This window comes from Papio anubis, chromosome 14, assembly GCF_008728515.1.
Source record: "Papio anubis isolate 15944 chromosome 14, Panubis1.0, whole genome shotgun sequence".
Lineage (NCBI taxonomy): Eukaryota > Metazoa > Chordata > Mammalia > Primates > Cercopithecidae > Papio > Papio anubis.
In genome coordinates, this window is record NC_044989.1 from 19,610,283 (window position 1) to 19,633,049 (window position 22,767).

General features: G+C 37.6%; 1 protein-coding gene across 6 annotated transcripts in view; it reads right to left on the reverse strand.

Annotated features, from left to right (window-relative positions):
• WDR35 (WD repeat domain 35) overlaps positions 1 to 21,826 on the reverse strand; it is a 78,686-nt gene extending 56,860 nt beyond the window's left edge. For 2 of the 6 annotated variants that reach the window (XR_636133.4, XM_009183744.4), the window contains exons 1-9: positions 21,653 to 21,826; positions 20,824 to 20,941; positions 13,950 to 14,021; positions 12,174 to 12,266; positions 10,205 to 10,333; positions 6,970 to 7,103; positions 5,919 to 6,084; positions 4,997 to 5,142; positions 1,274 to 1,399 (exon numbers count right to left, since the gene is read on the reverse strand). Coding sequence is in view for 5 of the 6 variants with exons in the window: in XM_009183744.4 (XP_009182008.1) it covers positions 1,274 to 1,399; positions 4,997 to 5,142; positions 5,919 to 6,084; positions 6,970 to 7,103; positions 10,205 to 10,333; positions 12,174 to 12,266; positions 13,950 to 14,021; positions 20,824 to 20,941; positions 21,653 to 21,676 (1,008 nt within the window). In the remaining variant the exon portion in view is untranslated. Of the gene's footprint in view, positions 1 to 1,273; positions 1,400 to 4,996; positions 5,143 to 5,918; positions 6,085 to 6,969; positions 7,104 to 8,024; positions 8,344 to 10,204; positions 10,334 to 12,173; positions 12,267 to 13,949; positions 14,022 to 20,823; positions 20,942 to 21,652 lie in introns of those variants that run through there. The other 4 variants (XM_009183742.4, XM_009183741.4, XM_003908316.5 and 1 more) reach the window with 3 other exon arrangements.
• Positions 21,827 to 22,767: the final 941 nt, after the last annotated feature.

Below are 22,767 nucleotides of genomic sequence, written 5' to 3' on the forward strand. Positions count from 1 at the left end.
GCATTCCTAATGATGTTAACCTTTATCACTTGGCCAAGGTTGGATTGCCAAGTTTCACCAATATAAAGCTACTTTATTTTTTTCCCCTCTCCATACCCTACTCTTTGGAAACTAAGTGTAGCCACACTCAAGCCAGGGGAACAGGGGACTATGTTCCACCTCCTGGAGAAGGCAATACCTAAGTAAACTGGAATAATTCTGTAAGGAAGATTTGTTTCTTCTCTCCCATTTATTTATTTATTCAAATAATCCATCTATATCAGCATCAACTCTTGGGCATTTATACTTTGGGTCACAATAAAATAATACATCATTTATTTGATTCTTCAAAGTGCTCCAGCTTTGGCCATTGGGAGGCTCTTTCATGTTCTTTTGACATTCCCCCATCCTTTTGTTGTCTGAGCACTTCCTTACTTGCTGGGACTATAAACTGTTTCAGGCTTACCTTGTATTTTCCCTGCCCTAGTCCTAGAATCAGCCATTTCTCTAAGGTCCTTTACCTTTTAAAAATTAAATATAGAAGATTTTTATAACAAATAGTTTACCAGATCAGTCTCATATTTGAGAGCTTGCTTTTGGATCAAATGTTAAACTCAAGATAAAATACTGATTATATATTACGTTGCTTATTCTCATTTTCTCCTTCTAATCCATTCTCTGCCCTTCTCTACCCTGCTGTGAGCCTTGAAGCCTAGTTTCTATAAACTCCATCACCTGGGCTACCTGGCCATCTGGCTCCCAGTTGGGTTTTGCCAATAGAAAGCACCAGCAAGTGGAGAGGTGAGTTGGAATATTTATTCCCCAAATCCCTCTCTGCCTGGCCGGTTGGCAGGGTCTGGGCTCCTGCAGAGCAGCCCCTCTTGCACAGCCACAGCTCTTGTGGGTTCCAGGAGCCTGACTCCCTTGTTTTGCCCCTTCAGGCCCAGAGCTGGTGATGGCTTCTCATTGATGCTAATCTTTGGGTGCTACTTTGTATCATCCCTTGCTGTTCCCCTTAGCCCTGCCCATATCTCTGTAATAAGCCTTTCATCAGTCTCTCTTCAATTACTCCCTTGAGTATACCATCTGTTTCTGGCTAAGACATTGACTCATGGAGTAATTTTACTAACTATATATAGTATTCTCGAAAAGTTTACTAGGTCTAAGGTCTTTACACAAAAAGGCTTCCTTTCTGCTAGCTCCGAAAACAAGACAGCTTTGAATACACTTTGAGAGATAGCAAAATTATTTGGTAAGAAACACTGTTTATTTTACAACTGCTCTTAATATTTACCTTATAATTAGGTCGAATGTTTGCAAAATATATAAAGGAATCAACAGCTAGTGCAATTTTCAGTCCACCTCCTTCCCAAGATAGTGCAGATATTTCCTTCCCAGGAACTTTCAAAGTACCCAGATGCTGAAAAAGAAAGTTATCTTTAACCTAAAGTATAACAATTAAATACAAATTACCACCAATCACTTCATAGAGGTCAAAAGTGGTATGAACATTATTTTGTGAAAAGTTACTACTCACTTTAAAATCATGTTTCTTGAATTTTTATAATGAAAAACATGCATATAAGAAAAACTTACAAACTATATCCAAAGAATTCAATAGCAAATTTCATCAAATCTAAAATGCCATAGACTGAAACATGCATTTTTATGTACAACTAAGCAAAGGAAAAAACACATTGCTAATTAAAATATAGCAACTTTGACTATAAGATGCCTCCTCATTTTAGAGTTGTAAAAAATTATATTTCTTAGAATCAATGAAATATTATATTAGCAAATTCAATCATAAAGTCTTGCCTTTCTCTTTCATCCCCTCACACCCAACTAGTCACCAAATCCTACTGCTTTTACTCCTTTCCACTCTCTATAATTACCTTTTTAATGGATTGAATTGTGGTAATAGCTTCCTAACTTTAAGTCTTACCTTTCATCTGTTTCCTTATTCTCCCCCTCTGCCCTCCCAATTCAATCTCTACTCTGCTGTCACAACTATCTTTCTGGAACACAGATCTAATCATAACTTACCCTGCTTTTTAAAAGGTTTAATAACTTTTAAAAATCAGTAACTCCCCACCATCACATTCTTTAGCATGGCATATAATGCCTTTTTCCCATCTTATCCGAAACCATAGTATGTGGCTTAATATCCCACTATTTAGCCATAACTGCTGTGTGCCTGCTCATGAAGGAACTACTCTGCCTCCACACCTTTGGCCTATACAATATCCCTTCTGCCTGAAATCCCCCTCTCCTTTCCTCACAGCTCCCCTGTCCTTACTGGTCCTTGTCCTCCTGGAGCACGCCTATACAGCTCAAATACTGCTTCCTCAATGAGTCCTGCCTTCTCCGACTCTGTGGTTCCAGAGAATTAGAGAATGTGCTCCTTAAGAGTACTAACTGCATCATATTCACATTTATTTCCCTTTCCATTAATAGATTATTTGATAAACTGATAGTCAATATATATCTCCAATAAATATACATTCAAATTAATTTTTTCATATACTAATAGTACTTCTTATGACCAAATTAACGAGTGAATAAATGAATACAAACACTTTTTTAATGTGGCTATAAAACAACCAAACATTTTTAATCTATACGTTTCATTTGACAGAATGATACAATCCCAAAATTTCAATGAACTTTGCTGGTATCCCTTGTTCTAAGCAGATATCCTCTAGGGTCAAATTTAATGTTACTATAGTTTGAATGTCTGCCCTCTCCAAAACTCAGGTTGAAATTAATTGCCATTTTGACAGTATTGAGAGATGAGACCTTTAGGCAGTGATCAGTGCCTGAGGCCTTCATGGCTGGGACTACTGCCATTTTACAAAGGGGAATTAGGTCCCCTCTTGTCTCTCTGTTGCACTCTCTTTGCCCTTCTTCCTTCCACCATGCAATGATGCAGCAGGAAAGCCTCACCAGATGTCAGCAGCTCAATACTGGACTTCTCATCCTCCAGAACTGTAAGCCAATAAGTTTCTGTTAATATACTCTACGCAGTCTGTGGTATTCTGCCACAGCAGCACATAATAGAGTAAGACAAATGTATTGAGCTCCATTTTGCCAAGGAAACTAATGGAAGAAAAAACCCAGTTTTAACCTAGGAGGGTCTGATCCATCTGTCTTGCTACCTGTATGAAATTAAAGGGGAACCAGCAAGCTCTCTATAGTACTCTTGGTATTGATCCATCCATAAGAGGAGGAGAATACGGCCATCTTCTAACTACAAACCAGCCAGGATGTGGCAGTAGCAAGGAAAGAAAACCACCTTTTAGTAAGCCTTCATTACGTGCCAGGCACCGTGTAGGCATTTCCTCATTGTAATCTCCTTTAATCTTTACAACAGCATCATGACATATTTCCTTTATTTCTGAAAATAACTAAACTATGTCTCAGAGGCTAAATAACTTCTCTATGTCAAAACTACACTGTAGAAAATGAATTCAATGCCAGATCAACTTGACTACAAACCCTATGCTCTGTTATCTCCTACCATGGTTAAGACCACAGTGCAAAAACCAGGAGCCCCTGGCCCTCAGAATTTAAAAGCAAGTTCTTCTCTGAGGTTTCCTTAAGTTTAAATCGTTAAGTTTAAATTGTTAGATAACTTCCATCCAGGTTATCTTTCCTACCTTAACAATAACACAGATCCAAATAATTCCCCATATATTCACTCACTCAGAAAATACTGACTCCTATGCCCTGAGGAACTATGCTAGATACTTTTAGTTACAGCTAGACCAAAACCCACTTACAGTTTTCAGTTTAACACTTAACACATTGTTTTGCAAGATAAAAAAATAGACTTTAGAACCCATGTTTTTCTACCTGGGGAAGGCTGAACTAACAAAAATAAGCAGATAAAACATGATGATAAATAAGTAAATGGCAATCAACAAAAATAACCAATAAAGAACATTAATTAAGAAGGAGGTTATAAATATAGAAATAATTAGAATGCAGCTTTTTAATTATCTAGGAACCTTGAAAACTATGCTTTATTTTTTCCCTTCACTTTTACATCCACCAGAAATATTGTCGTTTGACAATGTATAGAAAGCATCTACTTTCTACAGTATATTCTACTGGGTAACTTTGAGATACTGATTCAAAAGCATCAGAAGACATCATTTCTTGCCCTAAAAGAAATTATTAAAATACACAAAAATAATATTAAAACAACTGGTACAGGCTTTTATGCAGCCAAAAATACATATCACTGTAGTCTATGGTGAATTTATAAAAGCCAACAGGGTATCCAAAAGGGACAAAATATAGTATTGGGTTAGAAAATAAGATATTCAAAAAATGTATTAAGCTTAGTTATTAATAAGCTCTCACTTTCTAAATTATTTAAAATTTACAATATATTAATTCTCCTACTTGACATTTTCCAATGCTACTTCTGAAAATTCTCTTTTAAAATTAAATTTATTAAAAATACTATTGAGAAGGATAATACCCATATGTACATTTATGAAAACAATGCTTGTATTTTAATGTAGCATCACTTAAGATTAATTATTAAATTTTCTTCAAATAATTGATTACTTTGCAACAAATTAAAAGTATTAGAAGTTTGGAGGAAGGACAGACAGATATGTATGTTTAACATCTAAACACACGTAAAATATCACATTAAAAATCAGAAAAATTAATCTGAAACAACTATATTACACTAAATACTACTCAGAAGCTGGTCATGAAAAGAGACACATATTCGGATCACAGAGAATTCAAAATAACTACTCCACAGTGATTTCTTATGTCAAACTTCTCGTTTTCTGAATGTATAAAATTGTAACTTTTATTTTATAATTATAAAACTATAAGATTATAAAATTCCATGATAAAATACAACAAAGATTTATACTATGAAGATGAAATGGCCCTAAAAGAAATTACACCATTTCCTTTATTCTTTTTTCCCCTACCTTACTCACTGCACATTTAAATAGAAAGAAAGAAGAACAAATTTGAATGCATTTACCTCACCAAACGGAGTGTAAAACTGCACAATGTTCACATCTTTGTCCTGCGCGGCCGCCTTCTGGAAGCCCGCCACAGCTAACACACTGCCCATGTGGTTCCACTGGATGCCTACTACGTACATGCCAGTGTCAATCAAAACGGGATCTAGTCAAAAAGAGAAAAATGAGGTCACTGTGGGAAAATACGTAGCCTGCAGAATGTTATACTCTTAACAACAACTTTTAAATACTTTTAAAACTTTCCATGTTTTTAAAAAAACAGGGCTGGGTACAATGGCTCACGCTTATAATCCCAACACTTTAGGAGGCTGAGGCGGGCGGATCACTTGAGTCCAGGAGTTCAAGATCAGCCTGGGCAACACGGTGAAACCCTGTCTCTACGAAGAATACAAAAATTAGCCGGGGGGTGGTGGTGCACACCTGTGGTCCCAGCTCCTCAGGAGGCTGAGATGGGAGGATCCCTGGAGGCCTGGAGGCCAAGGCTGCAGTGAGCCAAAAATGCACCACTGTACTCCAGCCTCGGCAACAGAGCAAGACCCTGTCGCAAAAAAAAAAAAAAAAAAAGTTAAAAATTAGAAATTGAGGCCGGGCACAGTGGCTCACGCCTGTAATCCCAGCACTTTGGGAGGCTGAGGCAGGCGGATCACGAGGTCAGGAGATCGAGACCATCCTGGCTAACATGGTGAAACCCCGTCTCTACTAAAAATACAAAAAATTGGTCAGGCGTGGTGGCATGCACCTGTAGTCCCAGCTACTCGGGAAGTTGAGGTAGGAAAATCGTTTGATCCCAGGAGGCAGAAGTTGCAGTGAGCCAAGATCATGCCACTGCACTCCAGCCTGGGTGACAGAGTGAGACTCTATCTCAAAAAGAAAAAAATAATAATAAATTTTAAAAAATTTTTAAACAGAAAAATTCCTTACTTTGGTCATTCTCATGTCTCATTATTTGGCATCTTCCATTGTCGAAGCAAACAGCAAGGCAAGGGCAATCAGGCTCCACATAGCCTTCTGTGCCATGGTACCAATGAATCCCAGCAATGCTGATAGCTCCAGTGACATTCACCAAACAACTCAGTTTCATTTTCATCTAAATAAAATTGTCTAGATTTAATATTTTACGTTTTAAAACAGAGCAGTATAGATACAATCTCAATAAAGTATTGTAGAAAGAACACTGAAAATACAATCTAAAAATCAGGTGGCAAATTAAAGCTTAATCACTTACTGGTATACAGGCCATGGACAAATCACCTAAATGTCCATTTTCCCCACATGTAAAAAATGAGGATTAAAAAACACTGAGTTTTTATGAGACTCAAATAACAAGTATATGAAAGTACTTTGAAAACAGCAAAATGTCATAGAAAAGTTCATTATTTTGCTTCCACCAGTGAGTGGATTTACTTAGTGTCCTAAACCTTGCTAAAAAAAAAAACTGCCCCATCAGTAATCATAGATTATAGCTAAACCTTGCAAAGCCAGAATTTTTCTCCAGATTATGCTGCCTGATCCTATTCTATTTTACCTTCTTTCCAGGGATTGATTTTTCTCACTTACCAGTTAAGTCTGTCATTCTTTTTACAAACAACCATTGGTAGCTTGCTACAAAAATACCCTTTGGTATCTACATGTAAACTTTGGCTTCAGATACCAGAAGACACTTAAAAAACTTAAACTGCACATCGCCCTACTCATTATCCCTCTGCTTAAATGCACTGACATCTTGTCCTTTCTACCTACCAAAAAAAATTGGAACTAAAAGTTACACTCTAACTTGTGGCACTAATTTGCTTTGAGAAAACCAAAATTTTATTTAATTTAAAAAAAATTTAGATGATTGGGAAAAAGAAAAAAAATCTGAATTGACTTTAATTACACGAACCATCATAACAAATAAATGTATATACAAAGATGAATGATATGTACGATCATATAAAATTATATAAACAAGACTGATGATACACATACTTACTATAAAATTTCCTTGATTATCATAAATGTGTATTTCCCCATTTGCCATTCCAAAAAGTAAGACTTTACTGTCCGCAGACCATGTTACATGGGATAGCTGTATACCCTTCAGGTCTTTTCCCCAAATACGATTGCCTAAAACAAAACATTATTAAAAGTTGTTCAAGGCCATGATCCTCCAACAACTGCTTTCGAAATGTTTGTCTTCCTAAAGATCTTGCAAATTCTTCACAGCATTCATGCATTCATTCAATTTATTTGGCCAATAAATATTTACTGAGCACCTATATGTGCCAAATACCTGAAAAGACATTTGAAATAGTAGCTGTTTCAAACTTTCTCCCCTTTCTTCTAAACTCTGATGCTGGATCTCACTCCCAATTAGCAGTTGAGCCCATCTTCTACTTTGGAAAGAAAATAAAAGCACCCAAAAAACAAATTCCTCATTCCCATCTTCAACAATTCAGAACATAACTGAATCCATGCTTACACTTTCTGCTTTACCCACTAATACAAAAGAAGAGGTATTTCCCCAGTCAGTCCCCTGTCTAAGGCTAATTCCTCTATGTATTCTCTGATCTAATCCCTTCCTACCTTTGCAAAGATCTCCCTTTACTGACTACTCTCATTTTCTCTTTCCCATTAAACTCTTCACTCCAGGGCCTTTCTTACGTGGATTTAAACACATGCAGATCTATTTCTCTTTGAAACCACCACCTTAAATAAAGTAAAATAAAATAAAATAAACACTTTTATTAACCCCAAGTTCCCCCTGTAACTACTATCTATCTCTACCATTCCTTTCCCAATCAAACTTCATGAAAGAGTTCTTCACACCTATAGTCTCCACTTCAACTCCGAGTCAACCCTTAACCCCTCCCAATCTGGCTTCTGCCCCACAACTCCATTGAAACTGCCTACAACATACACTATTTGGGTTATGGTTATATACTAATAGTCCAGACCTCACCAATATTCAATATATCCATATAACAAACCTGCACTTGTACCCCCTAAATCTATAAAAATAATAAATAAAAAAAGAAGAAACCAAACCTGTTGACACCTTGATCTTGGACTTCCAGAGTCTAGGGCTCCAAGAAAATAAATTTCTGTTGTTTAAGAAAAAGAAAGAAACTGCCTTCATGGACGTCACTGATGGCCTATTGCTAAAGTCAATTGACACATTTTTTTTTTCACCACTCCCTCCTTCTTGAACTCTCTTTGCTGCCATTAGCCCATATACTCCTTTATCTCCAAGACTCCTACTTTTTAACATCCTTCTTCTGCCCATCCCTGAAATGTTGCTGTTTTTTTTCCCCCCACCGGGACAGGGTCTCACTCTGTTGCCCAGGCTAGAGTGTAGTGGTAAGATCATGGCTCACTGCAGCCTCAACCTCTCAGGCTCAAGCAATCCTCCTACTTTGGCCTCCCAGGTGATTGGGACTACAGGAGCGTGCCACCACACCCCGATAATTTACTTTTTTATTTTCAGCAGACACAAGGTCTTGCTATGTTGTCCAAGCTGGTCTCAAACTCCTGAGCTCAAACAATCCTCCTGCCTTGGCCTCCCAAAGGCAGGCATAAGCCACCATCCCCAGCCTAAATGTTGCTGATTCTTAACTCTACAAATGCCGTTTAGTTTTGTTCAACTATTTCAATGGTTTAAATTACCATGCATATGCTGGTGGTTCCCAAAATTTTGTGTTCAGCACAGATATTTTTGAGCTGCAGATATGTATGTCTAACTATGGTCTGGATAGATTTACTTGAATGGCCTATGGCATGACAAAATCAACATATCCAATAGAGAAATTTTCCCTTAAAATCATTCTTTCTCCACACCATTTTAATGAAAGGCATTGCCATCCAACCAGCTGCCCAAGCTAAAACTCTGGATACTGCCCTGGGGACTTCCATCCTCTCATCCCCAATCTTAACTATTCTGCCTCCTGAGTATGTCTAAAATCTACTTACTTCCATTCCCTTGTCATTACCTGGATGGCTATTATCCACCATAATCTCTCACCTGAATTGCCAGAGTAGTTTCCTGATACAGCTGCCCATTATCTTTCTTTCCTTTCTCTATTCTTCATATGTAGCGCAGAGCTTTTTCTAAGGAACAAGCTTATCACATTGCTCCCATTCTTCAAACTTTTCATTGGCTTCCCAAGTGCTGTTGGACTTAAGTCCAAACACCTTAATATAAATTATGATCTGCATGATCTGGCCTCTGTTTCTCTCTCTAGATTTACTGCATAATACTCTTCACCTTTAGTATCATACCCTACTGATAATCAACTTTTTTCAATGGCCCAAACATAGCTAAGTGCAACTCCTCTGGACCTCCTCAAATGCTATTTCTTAGGGCTGAGACATTCTACACACCAATCTACCTTGTGGCTAATGCCTCAGCATCAGCATCACTTCCTCCAGGAAGCCTTTCCTGATCCCTCCAAGTCTGCATTAGGTGGCCACTTCTACATGCTCCTGTATTTTCCCCATCTTAGCGCTTATCACAGGGTATTGTAATTTCTTGGTTACTTATCCATCTCTCCTAATCTAGGTCTGGTCATTGCTGTACTCTCAGTTCCTAAAATGATAGCTGTTGCTTTATAGGCTCTCAGAAACATTTGTTGAATACATGAAGTTACACATACATACACACACACACACACACAGAGAGAGAGAGAGAGAGCGCACGCACGCGAGAGAGAAAATAAAAATGATTTTAAAATATATTATTCCTCTACAGAGTTTCAAATTAAAACAAAGGTGCAGACTCTCAGAAGACCCAGTTTTATCTATTACTAGAATTTGAAAAATGTGGGTTTTTAAGGCTATAAACTACAACCAACAATGACATGTTCAGTTCTAATAAAAATGACCACAGACTTTTTGAAACTAAGGTCTATGTATTTGTACAGACTAACCAATATAAAGAGAAATTACATAATAAGGCAGACATGTTTAAAATAATGCTGAAAAGTTAATTCACTTTTTTCAATGCCACTGTAGAAAATAAAAAATAGACTTTTTTCCTTGAATATACATAAAAACAGATGGTTAAAACCAAAGAACAGTTCTTGAACGTCATCAAATTGTATATCAAATATTTTCTTTTTATGTCTATTTTTCAATCAGAATGTTAACATATGATAACTAACTTAAATCTCTAAAGAAGAAAATTGTCAGCCAGATATTGATCTTAGTTCTATGTCCAATCAATGCATTACCATCCACTGAACCAACTATCACAGCCCCATCTTCATATACAATGCAGATCTTCTGTCCGTCAGCATTCCAGCTCATACTGCGAACAACTGATTTATTTCGATTGTTGATCATCTCCTCATACCAAGAGCCTGTTTTCACAAATTTAAAAAATTATAAGTCAAAACTTTCACATCTATTAAATAGTACTTAAGAATTGAAAGCAATCTGTAAAGTACACCGTGGGATAAATAACTGCAAAGTTTTCTACAACCCAAGACATTAAACTATAAAACTTCCAAATCCAACAAAAACACAATGAAAAATTAACTTGGGCTTAACTGATAACTGCTTCAAAGATTATCACAGAAAACATAATAAATGCCCATCCTTTGTTTCCTCTTTCTTTCTTTCCCTGTCTCTTTCTTTCTGTCAATTAAAAAATAAACTTAATTTGCTTTTTCAGAGCCAAAACTACTGCTTCTTCTGAAAGCCTAACTTTTCCCACTTGAACAATATGGTTCAGATCATAACCAAGAAAAAAACTCCAAGTAACAATAACTTTATATGTACACATAAACTCTCCAATGAATAATTACGAGCATATTAAATACAGCATATTAGTTACCATCACAAAGAGAATGAAGCCAAAAAACACACAGCATATTAGGTAAAACCCTAAGTAAGCCTGCTTGAAAAAATTCTAATCAGTTTATATTACATTAGTGATACCACATCTCTAATGCTGAATGACAAAAATATTCTAGTTGTATGCAGGGTAGGAATGAGATGTAACTTGTCTTTTAGCATAACCAAATTACAGGCAAAAAAAATAGGTTATTCGGTTTTTGTTTTTCTTAAAAGCTTTTTGACATACCAACATAGGAAACTCTGGCCTGCAGCCAAGAAAATAATCATGTAATTTGGAATAACTGGTCAGAGCAGGGTAACAGAATCCAGACTGAGACCCAGAGAAGACCTGAAGACCTACCTTGGAAACAAAGTTTACTCCAATCCACTGAACTTTCATGTTCTATCCCCTACACACACACATACACACACTTTTTTAAAAATTAAAGTATTATAGTATATCTTTAATGAAGACTTTTTAAATGGTATGCCCTGCCATTTAAAACAGCACACATGAACTTTTCAAAACAGCACACATAAAGTTTCAAAACAGCACACATGAACTAAGGCACCCTTCCCTTTTGAAGATGATGGCTACAGGCCTCAGGAGAACATGTATGATGAGCTGTTTTTCTCGTAAAAGTGGTATATCTAAGTTAATCCTTCTTTTACCCTCCCTTTCTGTTGTAAACAAGAGGCACAAACCGTGAACCAGTAGTCAGAGTTGAGATAAAATCTGTATCCATAAAAGAAAAGGAAACTAACTGGCCCATGCAGGAAACGAATTATTCCCTTTGACTTCTTACTAAATGTGTTTTCATCTACTGAGATAACTCTAGCCACTCATTTATTCATTCATTCAACAAACATTTATTGAACGTGTACACTGTGCTATGTATTATAAAAGGTTCTACATATAAAACGATGAACAAACAGTCATTTCCCCTTTCCCCTCAGAGCTTACAGTCTACTCAGGACCAATATTAAATACACACTTACATACACATAAATGTAATTATAAACTGGAACTACCTAGGAAGTAATTCTTATTGGAAATCTGGGGGAAAAAAAAGAGCTATCTCAAGTAGAAGCTATTCTTCTGCTAAGAATCTAACTTCATTTTGGAGATAGCCAACAATCACCTAATTCACTTTCTTAATAACAGGGTTAAAGTTAAAAAAAAAAAAAAAAAAGTGAAAAGTAGGTAGCAATAAATCCAGAAATATTACCACTGTGCAGTCAGGATGAACTCCTGTTGTTAGTAAAAGGGGTCTATTTTGGAGATTTTGTTTATCCATCCAAATACTGTAAGCTAGATGCCAACATGTGAAAAATTAAATAAGCTCTCCTAGTAATATATACCTTTATATAACATCCATACAATGATAAGCCCGTTTTCATCACTGGTAGTCAACTTCTGATACTGCTCATTCCATGTTACAACTTGAACAGAACCTAGAACATGATAAAACAATTTAGAAACTTAAAGGTTACAATTGATTTCAAATTTATATTTTTATATAAACACCAAGATCATATTAAAATCAATATGGTTCCTGCACAGATAATTAGTCTTTAATATTCCTTAAAACCTATTCATAGGATGCAGTTATTGATATCACTAATTTTCTATAACAATGCATAATACTGTTTGTCATATCTATCCCTATTTCATCCCAGTGAAGACACCTAACATGGCGAGCTGCAAGAACTACCATATACCTGATGACAGAAACAAATACAAGCATGGTTTACCCAATTGGCCTGACTCCCAAAAATAATGATGTCCAAAGGACACAATATTAGGTACTTGTTTAGGAAATTTTTATCATTTTTGGTAGATATGTCCCATAATCTCTCTTCTGCCCACCCCTCACCCCTGTTTTCCATTCTATTAATAAAACACTCTTGAGCATATCTAAAACCTCCAGGGTACGTGAATAATTGATGACTTTTAATTTTTTAATCCATAAATACTTTAGTGTACATGTCCTAAAAATAAAGACATTCTCTTCCATAACCATATTACAAATTAGGAAGTTTAACACTGATATACTATTATCTAACTCACAGTCCATATACAAAGTTTATCAATTGTCTAAATAATGTCCTTTATAGACACTTGTTTTTCTCATTCCAAGATCCAATCTAGGATTATACAATGCATTTATATGTTATACGTCTCAATCTTTAGTCTTTTTTTTTTCTTGAGACAAGATCTTGCCCTGTCACCAAGGCTGGAATGCAGTGGCACAATCGTGGCTCAATGCAGCCTCAAACTCCTGACCTCAAGGGATCCTCCCACCTCAGCCTCCTGAGTACCTGGGACTACAGGTGCACAGCGCCACACCTGGTTAGTTTTTTTTTATTTTTTGTAGAAACAGGGTCTCATTATGTTGCCCAGGGTGGTTCCAAAATCCTAGCCTCATGCAATCCTCCCACTTTGGCCTCCCAAAGTGCTTGAACTATAGGTGTGAGCCACTACGCCCAGTCTCTTCAGTCTCCTTTAATCTGGAATCATAGGACAGATTCTAAAAAGGATTATATATATAACATCCATAGACAGGAGTATTTTCAATATATAAAATAACAGCTACTTTCTTCTAGATTTATTTAAGATGTTGTTTAATCACGTAAAAGTTGAATGACTCTACATTGTATTACTTATGTCTCAACAGAAATGATTACAAACAGCTCCCAACTTACAATGGTACTACTTAAATGGCTTCTCAGTGGTGGGAATGCAATGCGCATTCAGTAGAAAACGTACTTCGATTGCCCATACAACTACTCTGTTTTTCACTTTCAATACAGAAATCAATAAATTACATAAGATATTCAACATTTTATTATAAAATAGGTTTTATGTCAGATGATTGTACCCAACTGTAGGCTAGTGTTTTCTGGGCACATTTAAGGTAAACTAGGCAGAGCTATGACGTTCAGTAGGTTAGGTGTATTAAATACATTTTCAACTTACAATGGGTTTACTGGAACATATCCCCATCATAACTCAAAGAGCATCTGTACTTTAAATATTACCATTATTTAAAATGTTGACATTTCTGCATTAAGTAGAAACTTCCTAAATGTCTAAATACCACTCAAACATGACTTAAAAGAAATTGCATGACTCACCATTATGACCTTCAAGAGTCTGATTCATAGAAAGGTTACTGGGGGCTGCAAGGCCCCTCAATTTTGCATCATCTAAAACAAAACAAAACAAACTACTATGATAAACATATAAAAGTGACATATTATAAGATTTTGACTCTTTTTGTATTCCTGGGCAGTATTAATCATTTCTCTAAGTATGCCTCATTCTGATCTATTTTTCTCATGGTATAAACATAAACAATAACACATACCCCTTGCAAAGACATTCTGGTAAAATAAAGCAAAATACATAAATGAACATTGTTTACTCATACATTACATATATTAATAATCATCACTGCTTTTTATGCCTTTCCAAAAGACCACAAATAGAAATATTTATGGCCTACAGATTGCAAACTCTACAGCTTACAAGGGATCAAAACAGCATAGACTTTGAAAATGGGTTTTTGCTAGATTACACAGAATCTTATATTCACTCATTTATTCGTTCATTCAACAAATATTTATTGAATGTGTACACTGTGCTATGCATTATAAAAGGTTCTACATATAAAATGATAAACAAAACAGTCATTTCCCCTTTCTCCTCAGAGCTTACAGTGTGAGGGACCAATATTAAATACATACTCACACACACATAAATGTAACTATAAACTGGGAATGTGAAAGCATAATAAGAAATAGTAGCAGAAGTGACTTAATTTAGATTGATGGGGAACCAGGGAAGGCTATCAGAAGAATTGGTATTTAAGCTGAGACTGAGAGGTAAACTGGAGACAGCCAGGAAAGGTAGAGAAAGAAGGGGAGTATTCCAGGCTAGGACACAGCAATGTAAAGGCTCTGAGGTAGACGCCTAGAGCCCTTGACAAAATCTAAGAAGGCCTATGTGGATGAACAGGGGAGAAAATTGCATCAAACAGGGCTGGAGTGATAGGCACAAGAAAAATTATGAAGTATTTGTAGAAAATAAGAATTTTAGATTTTATCCAAAGTGCAATGAAAACCTCTAAAGATATCTTAAAAATGTACTAACCATACTACAGAGAATAATATTAAAATGTCATCTCAATAAATTAATCTTGGCTTAGAAATCTGTTACACATAAAACATAGCATTTAAAATTTTCATTTAAATTACAAATTTTATGAAAATCTTAAGAATTTGTGAGGATGGGAATTATACCAATGCTAAAGAAAATTCTACTTTCAGATAACGAGTATCTTAAAATATTATGAAAAATATCCTTTATTCTGAAAACACTGTCAGGAAACAATACCTAATTTCCTCTAAAATCACTAGTTCCAATGACCCAGTTGTTTTGGTAACACAAGAGTACACATGTACAGTTTAACAATGCAATCATCTGTCAAGATAGAATAAATGTTGCTGACACACACATTAGGTTGAACATAAATTTTTTAACATAGGGTTCTTTCACTCATTTAATCTTTTAAAAATTGTACAACATACTTAAACATCATTATAATATTCTAAAATATTTGGTGGAAACATTTTTCTTAACTTCTAGAACTGAAAAATCCATTCTGATGCATATATATATAATATATATATACACACATATTCTGATGTCACTATAACCTAACTAAGTGAAATGGGTGATATGCGATTTAGATTAACCATCCATGTTTTCCCTCTGTTAGACCATAAGGTAGCATATTCTTGGCAAAATACATGCTGACAGTTAAGAATAGGCTTTGAAATTCAGCTTGATATACTGGACAAATATCATCCACATCTGAAAAGGTCTCTTGCTGGAAGCAACTCCATAACTTGATCATGTAAAAAATATTCATAAAACCCACCCGAAAGTTCTCAGATGTCCATAAAAAGGCCAAAAGTTTTAAATGATGTAGAGTAAAGCCAGGATTAATATCCCAAGATTCAATCCAGTTACATTACTAGACTCCAGATAGCCAATAAGGTAATGAAACCAAACTGGTATGTGAACAAAAATCTGGTAATACTAACATTAATCTTCTAAAAGCACATAATAGTAATCCTTAGATTTAAAAGGCATGATCAAATAAGTCACCAATAAAATAAAGCATTTTAAACTCATGTAAAGAAATTTCAGAATGAAATCAGTTATTCCAACAATTCAAAGTACATCAAAAAGTCCAAAGAAGGCTTTTAAAAAATTAAGGTATAATAACACAACTGAAAATAAAAGGTATGATACAGAAGAACAGAAGATCATGCTAATAACACCAATAACCAAACACACTAAATCTTTGAAAGTCTTTCTCTTAGAAAAGCGTGACTGACAATGCTTTTGTTTGCATTCATAAAAGTTGTCAGCAGCCCAATTTCAACAGAAATTCCTGTTATGTGCTGCAAAATAAGCTTGAAACCTATAATCAAAATATACAGAAGATTGTTTTGCAACACATAGGGATAATACAATTCTGAGAAAGAGATGGTACCACATTCGCCAGACTTTCTGGCAGGATCACCTGGTTGCCTTGCTTCTCTGTGTGAATGACTGACTGCAAAGGACTCTGTATGCACCCCTGGGTCTAACTAAGAACACCTTACCTGAGATTTCTGGTAAATTTTGTTGTCCTGGGCATATTGGAAAGTTGAGGCAATGTCAATGCCTGCAGGTACTGGAGGACTGTACAGTCAGCTACAGTTGGCTTGCATGGCCCTATATACTTTTTCTGTGATGGAAATGTTGGCTTCCAGGGCTATTTCCTCTCATGAGGATGAGAGGATGAGGCCTTGGCAGTCATAGCAGGAAAAGCAAGAAATGCCACCTCAATCCTAGTCAGGGTCATCACCCTCAAACCTTACCACAAGCAACTCCAACCCAGAGTCATCACCCTCAAACCCTACCACAAGCAGCTCCCACCCAGGACCATTACCCTCAAACCCTACCACAAGCAGCTCCCACCCAGGGCCATCACCCTCAAACCCTACCACAAGCACAAGCAGCTCCCATCCAGGGCCATCACCCACAAACCCTACCACAAGCAGCTCCCATCCAGGGCCATCACCCTCAAACCCTACCACAAGCAGTTCCCACCCAGGACCATTACCCTCAAACCCTACCACAAGCAGCTCCAACCCAGACTGTCAGCCCTTAAAATTCCTTTTGGCAAGGAAATGACACAATCTGGTCCCTTTAAAAGAAGAAAAAATAAGGACCGGGCGTGGTGGCTCATGCCTGTAATCTCAGCACTTTGGGAGGCCGAGGTGGGCTGATCACTTGAGGTCAGGAGATCAAGACCATCCTGGCTAACCCGGTGAAACTCTGTCTCTACTAAAACAAAAAAAGAAAAAAAAATTAGCTGGGCGTGGTGGCACGCGCCTGTAATCCCAGCTACTCAGGAGGCTGAGACAGGAGAATCACTTGAACCCGGGAGGTGGAAGTTGCAATGAGCCGAGATCGCACCACTACACTCCAGCCTGGGCAACAGAGGGAGATCCCATCTCAAAAAACAAAACAAAAAACCAAAAAACCTGACACTGGCTAGAGTGTCAAGAACAACTAAGAGGAAGCCAGAGACAATGGAAGGAGGGAAACTGACTCTCACAATAGACCAGGTGAGGGATGATGGTAGCTGGAGCTATAGAGGGAGCAGGGGAGACAAAGGAAAGGATGGGTTCAAGATACACTTTGGAGACAAAAGCAACAGGATTGCTGATGCAGATGTTGTTAACGGAAGAAAAGAGAAGATTTCCAGCTTGAGCAAATGAGTGAAACTGAGACATTTGCTGAAATGGAGACAATTGAATGAGATTTGGAAGAATATCAAGAGTTCAGTTTTGAACACAGTAAGTATGAGATACCTGTGAAAAACTCCAGTGGAGACACCTACATCTGAAAAATCAGGACTGGGCTGGAGATATAAATGTGGGGCTCTTCACCTCATACCACAGATGGCATTTAAGGGCATGAGAATGAAAGAATAAATAGAGCAAGTGAATAGAGAGCCCACAAGCAAGTTCTCAGGAATTCTAATAGAAGAGGGAAATCTAGCAAAGAGACTGAGGACTGACCAGAGAAGGAGAGAAAAGTAGTATGCCTAAATATAACAATAACTTAAACATTCTGAATTCTCTTGTCTTGAAAAAGAATGTTTCAAGTCAAATCCTGATGAGTCAATAAAAGCTGTCCATTAGATTTAGAACATGAAAGTCACTGGTGAGGGAGAGAAAAGGAGAGAGGACTGATACTGAAAGGAGAGAGAGAGGATAAATTGGAAGAGAGGTACCTGAGAAGGTGAAGGGAGATGGGCTCCAGCAAAACACTGGAAGCTGGCCTGTGAGAGAAATAAACCTGATATAAAAAGATGGATTGCTGGTTCTAATTCCTTTCCTTCTAGAGCAGGGGACTGAAAACTGGAAATGCAACTTGGTGCAAACTTTCTGGAGGGTAATTTGCATACACATATTAGGAAACTGTATAAATGTACATATTAGGAACCTGTATAAATGTACACACTCTTTGATCTAGTGAATGCCATTTCTAGAGATTTATCCTAGAAAGTATTAACAATTTATGCAAAGATTTGGATACAAAGATATAGTTGCTTTAATAGTAAAAATGTGGAGGCATCTAAATGTCCAATACTAGAATTGGTTAAGCAAATTATGATATATTAATACCAATATAATGAAATACTAAATAGACATTAAAAATGGTGTCATATAAGATGATTTATTGATGTAGAGGATTCCTGTATTATATTGCTGTACCCAAGATACAAAACATTATACTTAAAATGTTGCATCTTTAGCACAACACAGTGCTTGATATAAAGCAGGCATGCAAGATCTAGGATAGTTACTGGAGGGATCTGCTGAATCAACATTATTTGTATTAAATACAATATACTGATCTTGTTAGAATCTCGCAGCCATATTCCTCATATTTATTTCTTTCAGTACAATTCATAATCATTAAGTTTGAAAACAAATACTTTACTCCATTTTCCAAACCTCCGAAGAATCAATTTCCCATCTTGCTCACTAATTTCAAAGAATACTCTAGCCACAGCTTATCAAAAGGTTAGAGAAGAAAAAGAAGTTTGTTTTTAAAAAAAGCCTTCAATGTTAAACAAAATGAATGCATTTCTTAATGTAAGTTAAAACTTGCGGGCCAGGCACAATGGCTCAAGCCTGTAATCCCAACACTTTGGGAAGCCGAGGCGGGCGGATCACGAGGTCAGGAGATTGAGACGATCCTGGCTAACACGGTGAAACCCCGTCTCTACTAAAAATACAAAAAATTAGCCAAGCCTTCTGGCGGACGCCTGTAGTCCCAGCTACTTGGGAGGCTGAGGCAGGAGAATGGCGTGAACCCGGGAGGCGGAGCTTGCAGTGAGCAGAGATCGCACCACTGCACTCCAGCCTGGGCGACAGAGTGAGACTCTGTCGCAAAACAAAAACAAAAACTTGCTACATATTGTAAGCAAAAGTATGTATATATACAGACACATATATATACACACACACACATACGCATACATATAGATACATTTAAGAAATATATATATTTTTATATATAAGAATTTATATATAAACTATATATTTTTAAACTTTATATATAATATATAAACTTTATATATATTTTAAACTTTATACATAAACTTTATATATATTTCAAACTTTATATATATATATAAAGTTTTTCAGAGAAAAACTTTCTTTTAACACAGTTTTAAAAAACTAAAGCACTGACAGATTGAACTATAAAACAGCATAAGCCAAACTTTAATTGGTACTCTTCTTAGGCTGTCCACTAGCACTCTGTGTAGTGGTTAAAAACAAGGACTTGAATGTGAGACAAACTTAGTTTCACATCCTTGCTCTGCCACTTACTGGCTGCATGACCTAGGGCAATTATTAACTGCTCAGAGCCTCAATTTTTTCACCTAGAATACCTACTGCCCAAGATTATTGTGAAGTCAAATAAGATTGTGAAGGTTAAACATCTGGTATATGGAAAATCGTCAATGAGTATTTAAATTATTCATACCACATTCAAAGCTGTAACGTAATGCTATTCAAAGTGGGGTCTGAGGACGAGCAACTTAGCTTCACTAGAAATGGAAATTCTCAGGCCCCATCCTGGGTCCACTGTGTGGGGGTAGAGCATGAAATCCATCTTAATAACCTCTTCCAGTGATTCTTATACCTAGTACAGTTTGAGAAGCTATGTTGTAAGGAATCCAAAAATGTAATGCAGTTTAATCCCCTACATTTTCATTTTATGGAAGAGTAAACTAAAGTAGTAAGATCCTTAGCCACTTGTTGAAAGTCATTCAGTAGTCTTGTGGCAGAGCAGAGATTTAACCCTAATTGCCTTATCTAGATCTTCAATCTAGTGCAGCACTGGGGGGCTAAAGAAGTAGGAAGCTGTTTGCTGTGATTCCAGACAACTAGATAAAGAAAGAAATCAAACTGCAAAAACAAGGGATCCACTAATAGAAATGTAAAACATATCCCATTTTCTGTTCTTGGACACTAGGTCAATAATTATTAATGTATCTAATAAGCAGAAAGGATAGGCCTGTAAATAATCCGCCAGATTTTCTTACTGAAATGTTGACTCACAGGATTTGTATTAGACTCCTAATAATATAGTACAATAATTAGACATAGCATAACACAGTGACTTATTTTCATTCGTCCTTATTTTTCATTCTCCATTAATAACTCAGCAAAAACCATCTGATGTTTACATTCAACATTCTCTGAACTTTATTGCAAACATACTCCAGAGAAAACATCATAAAATGTTGGTTTTCCCTTTAAAATAATCAGAATTGCATACTGACAGATACCATGAGTAAATCGCATGAACAAATAACATTAGCCAATTTTCTACCAATTTCAAACATGTGGGCTTGCATTCATTTACCTGTCTGCGTCTCTAATTTCAAAACTTTCAGTAATCCATCTTCACCACCACATGCTATGAACCCTTGTTCCTTGTTCCAGGATACACACTTCAGCTTCACGTTATTGGGAATGGAAATCTGTAAAAGCAACCATAGCCGCACTAGCAACTTTTCACGAAGGAGGTGGGAAATAAGTCTGCAGGAGATGACGGCTGAAGAAAATCTTCCAAGAAGAAAAACGGGCGGTCTTGCAGAAAAAAACGAGCTGTTGTGAAATGGGCATGGTCCCTTGAACTGACTCGGGCTCTAGCATTTGGGAAAGAGGGAAAGAAGTGCACAAAAGAGAAGGATAGTGACTGCGGAGGAAGCCAACGCCAGAGTCACCGGATGGATTTTTTAAAGGGAGGGCGGGGAGCGGGTATAAATCCATACCACCAGTCCCTCTTCCTTTTTACCCACAACACTTAGGCTATCCTATTGTTATTTCTCTTCTCTTGCCCAATGGTTCGTGGTGATCCAAAGAGTTTAAATCACGTGGATCAGCAACAAGTGGAGGAAGAAAGATAGAGTAGCACAGGGCGACTTATCCTCCAGCCACCCAAAAGGACCTAGCCAGGGGCAGGAATGGGAGATAGCTACGAGAGGGCAGCGGGCTCGGCCAAGGTCTGTCTGGGGCTCTGGGAACCGCAGGAGGAGGTCGGAGGCTGGACCCGGCGGGAAGGATGGCCGCGGAATGGCGAAGCCACGATCAGGACCGGGTGAAGCAGCCTGGCTCCTCTGGAAGGCAGCGGGAATCGCCGCAGGCTTCGGGAATGGTGGGGAAACGAGGACGCCCGGCAGGAAACTCACTTTCTTGGTCAGGTAGAAGAACATCGTGGGATTCCCTAGAGGGTCACGACGGCTGCTAAGGCCCTCGATAGGTAACGGTTCTACGTTTCCAATCCGGAGTACCAGCAGCTGCGAGAAGCTCCTGTCGCCCTGGCAACCGCGATGTTGCCCGGTCGCATCCGGGGCGCCACGGGGCACTTCCGGTGACGCCCTCGCACCGGGCACCGGTGTAGTGCGCCTGCGCGGACGTCGGAGGGTTGGGGGCGCCGGGTGCGAGGCGGTAGCTGGGTAGTCCTGTTTCCTGGCGTCTCGGCCTTTCTGCTCTCCGCAAGGAGCTGGGTCGCCACCTGTCCCTGCCAGCCGTGCACTCGCTCTCTGCGCCCTGTCTCGTGATCACTGCCGCCCTCCCTCCCGCCACACCTCTGTTGATCGCGATGGAGCCGCTCCTCAGGTGGCAGTACTATAAACCTAGGAGGAAAGGCGGCCGTTCGAATGAGGGCAAATTATTTGGTATTTTGTAAGTTCCAAAGTTCCAACATTCTTGAAAGGGAAAAACCTTTTACTGTATTTGATAGGCTGGCGCCCCGGGCCAGATGAAAGTGCAAATGTGCGTACTGAGATCTCGTAACCCTTCTCTGTGTCTTTGGGGATTGGACAACCTTTAGAGCAATTTAGGAATAGAAGATTTTGTTTATTCCGCTTGTTTTGACATTTTTTTAACAGTTTAATTAAGTTAATACCGCAACCCCGAGGGTCCTTTTCAAGGAATTTGTATAAACGTTGGGTAATTAATAGCGTACAATTGCTACTGGGGCATAGCCTCCCGTTTTACAATATTTGAGCGTTTGATGCTTTCTCGTCTAGAGTCGACTGTTACATATTCTCTTCTTTTTCTTACCTTATTTCTTTCTTCATTCTCCTTTGTCCTTTTTGAATGCCTGAGAGTTACAAAGCCTCAAAATATAAGGCATAGGGCAGAAATCCAAGTAGAACCAATATCATGAAATTATTTGGTCTCACCCATGTTTTTATTTCTGGCTTTCCCCTTTACCATACTCTAGCATGTAATTTATGCATCAGTAGTTAATTTCTCCACTTGGAGTCTTTTACCATCTCAGACAAAAATAAAACATAAA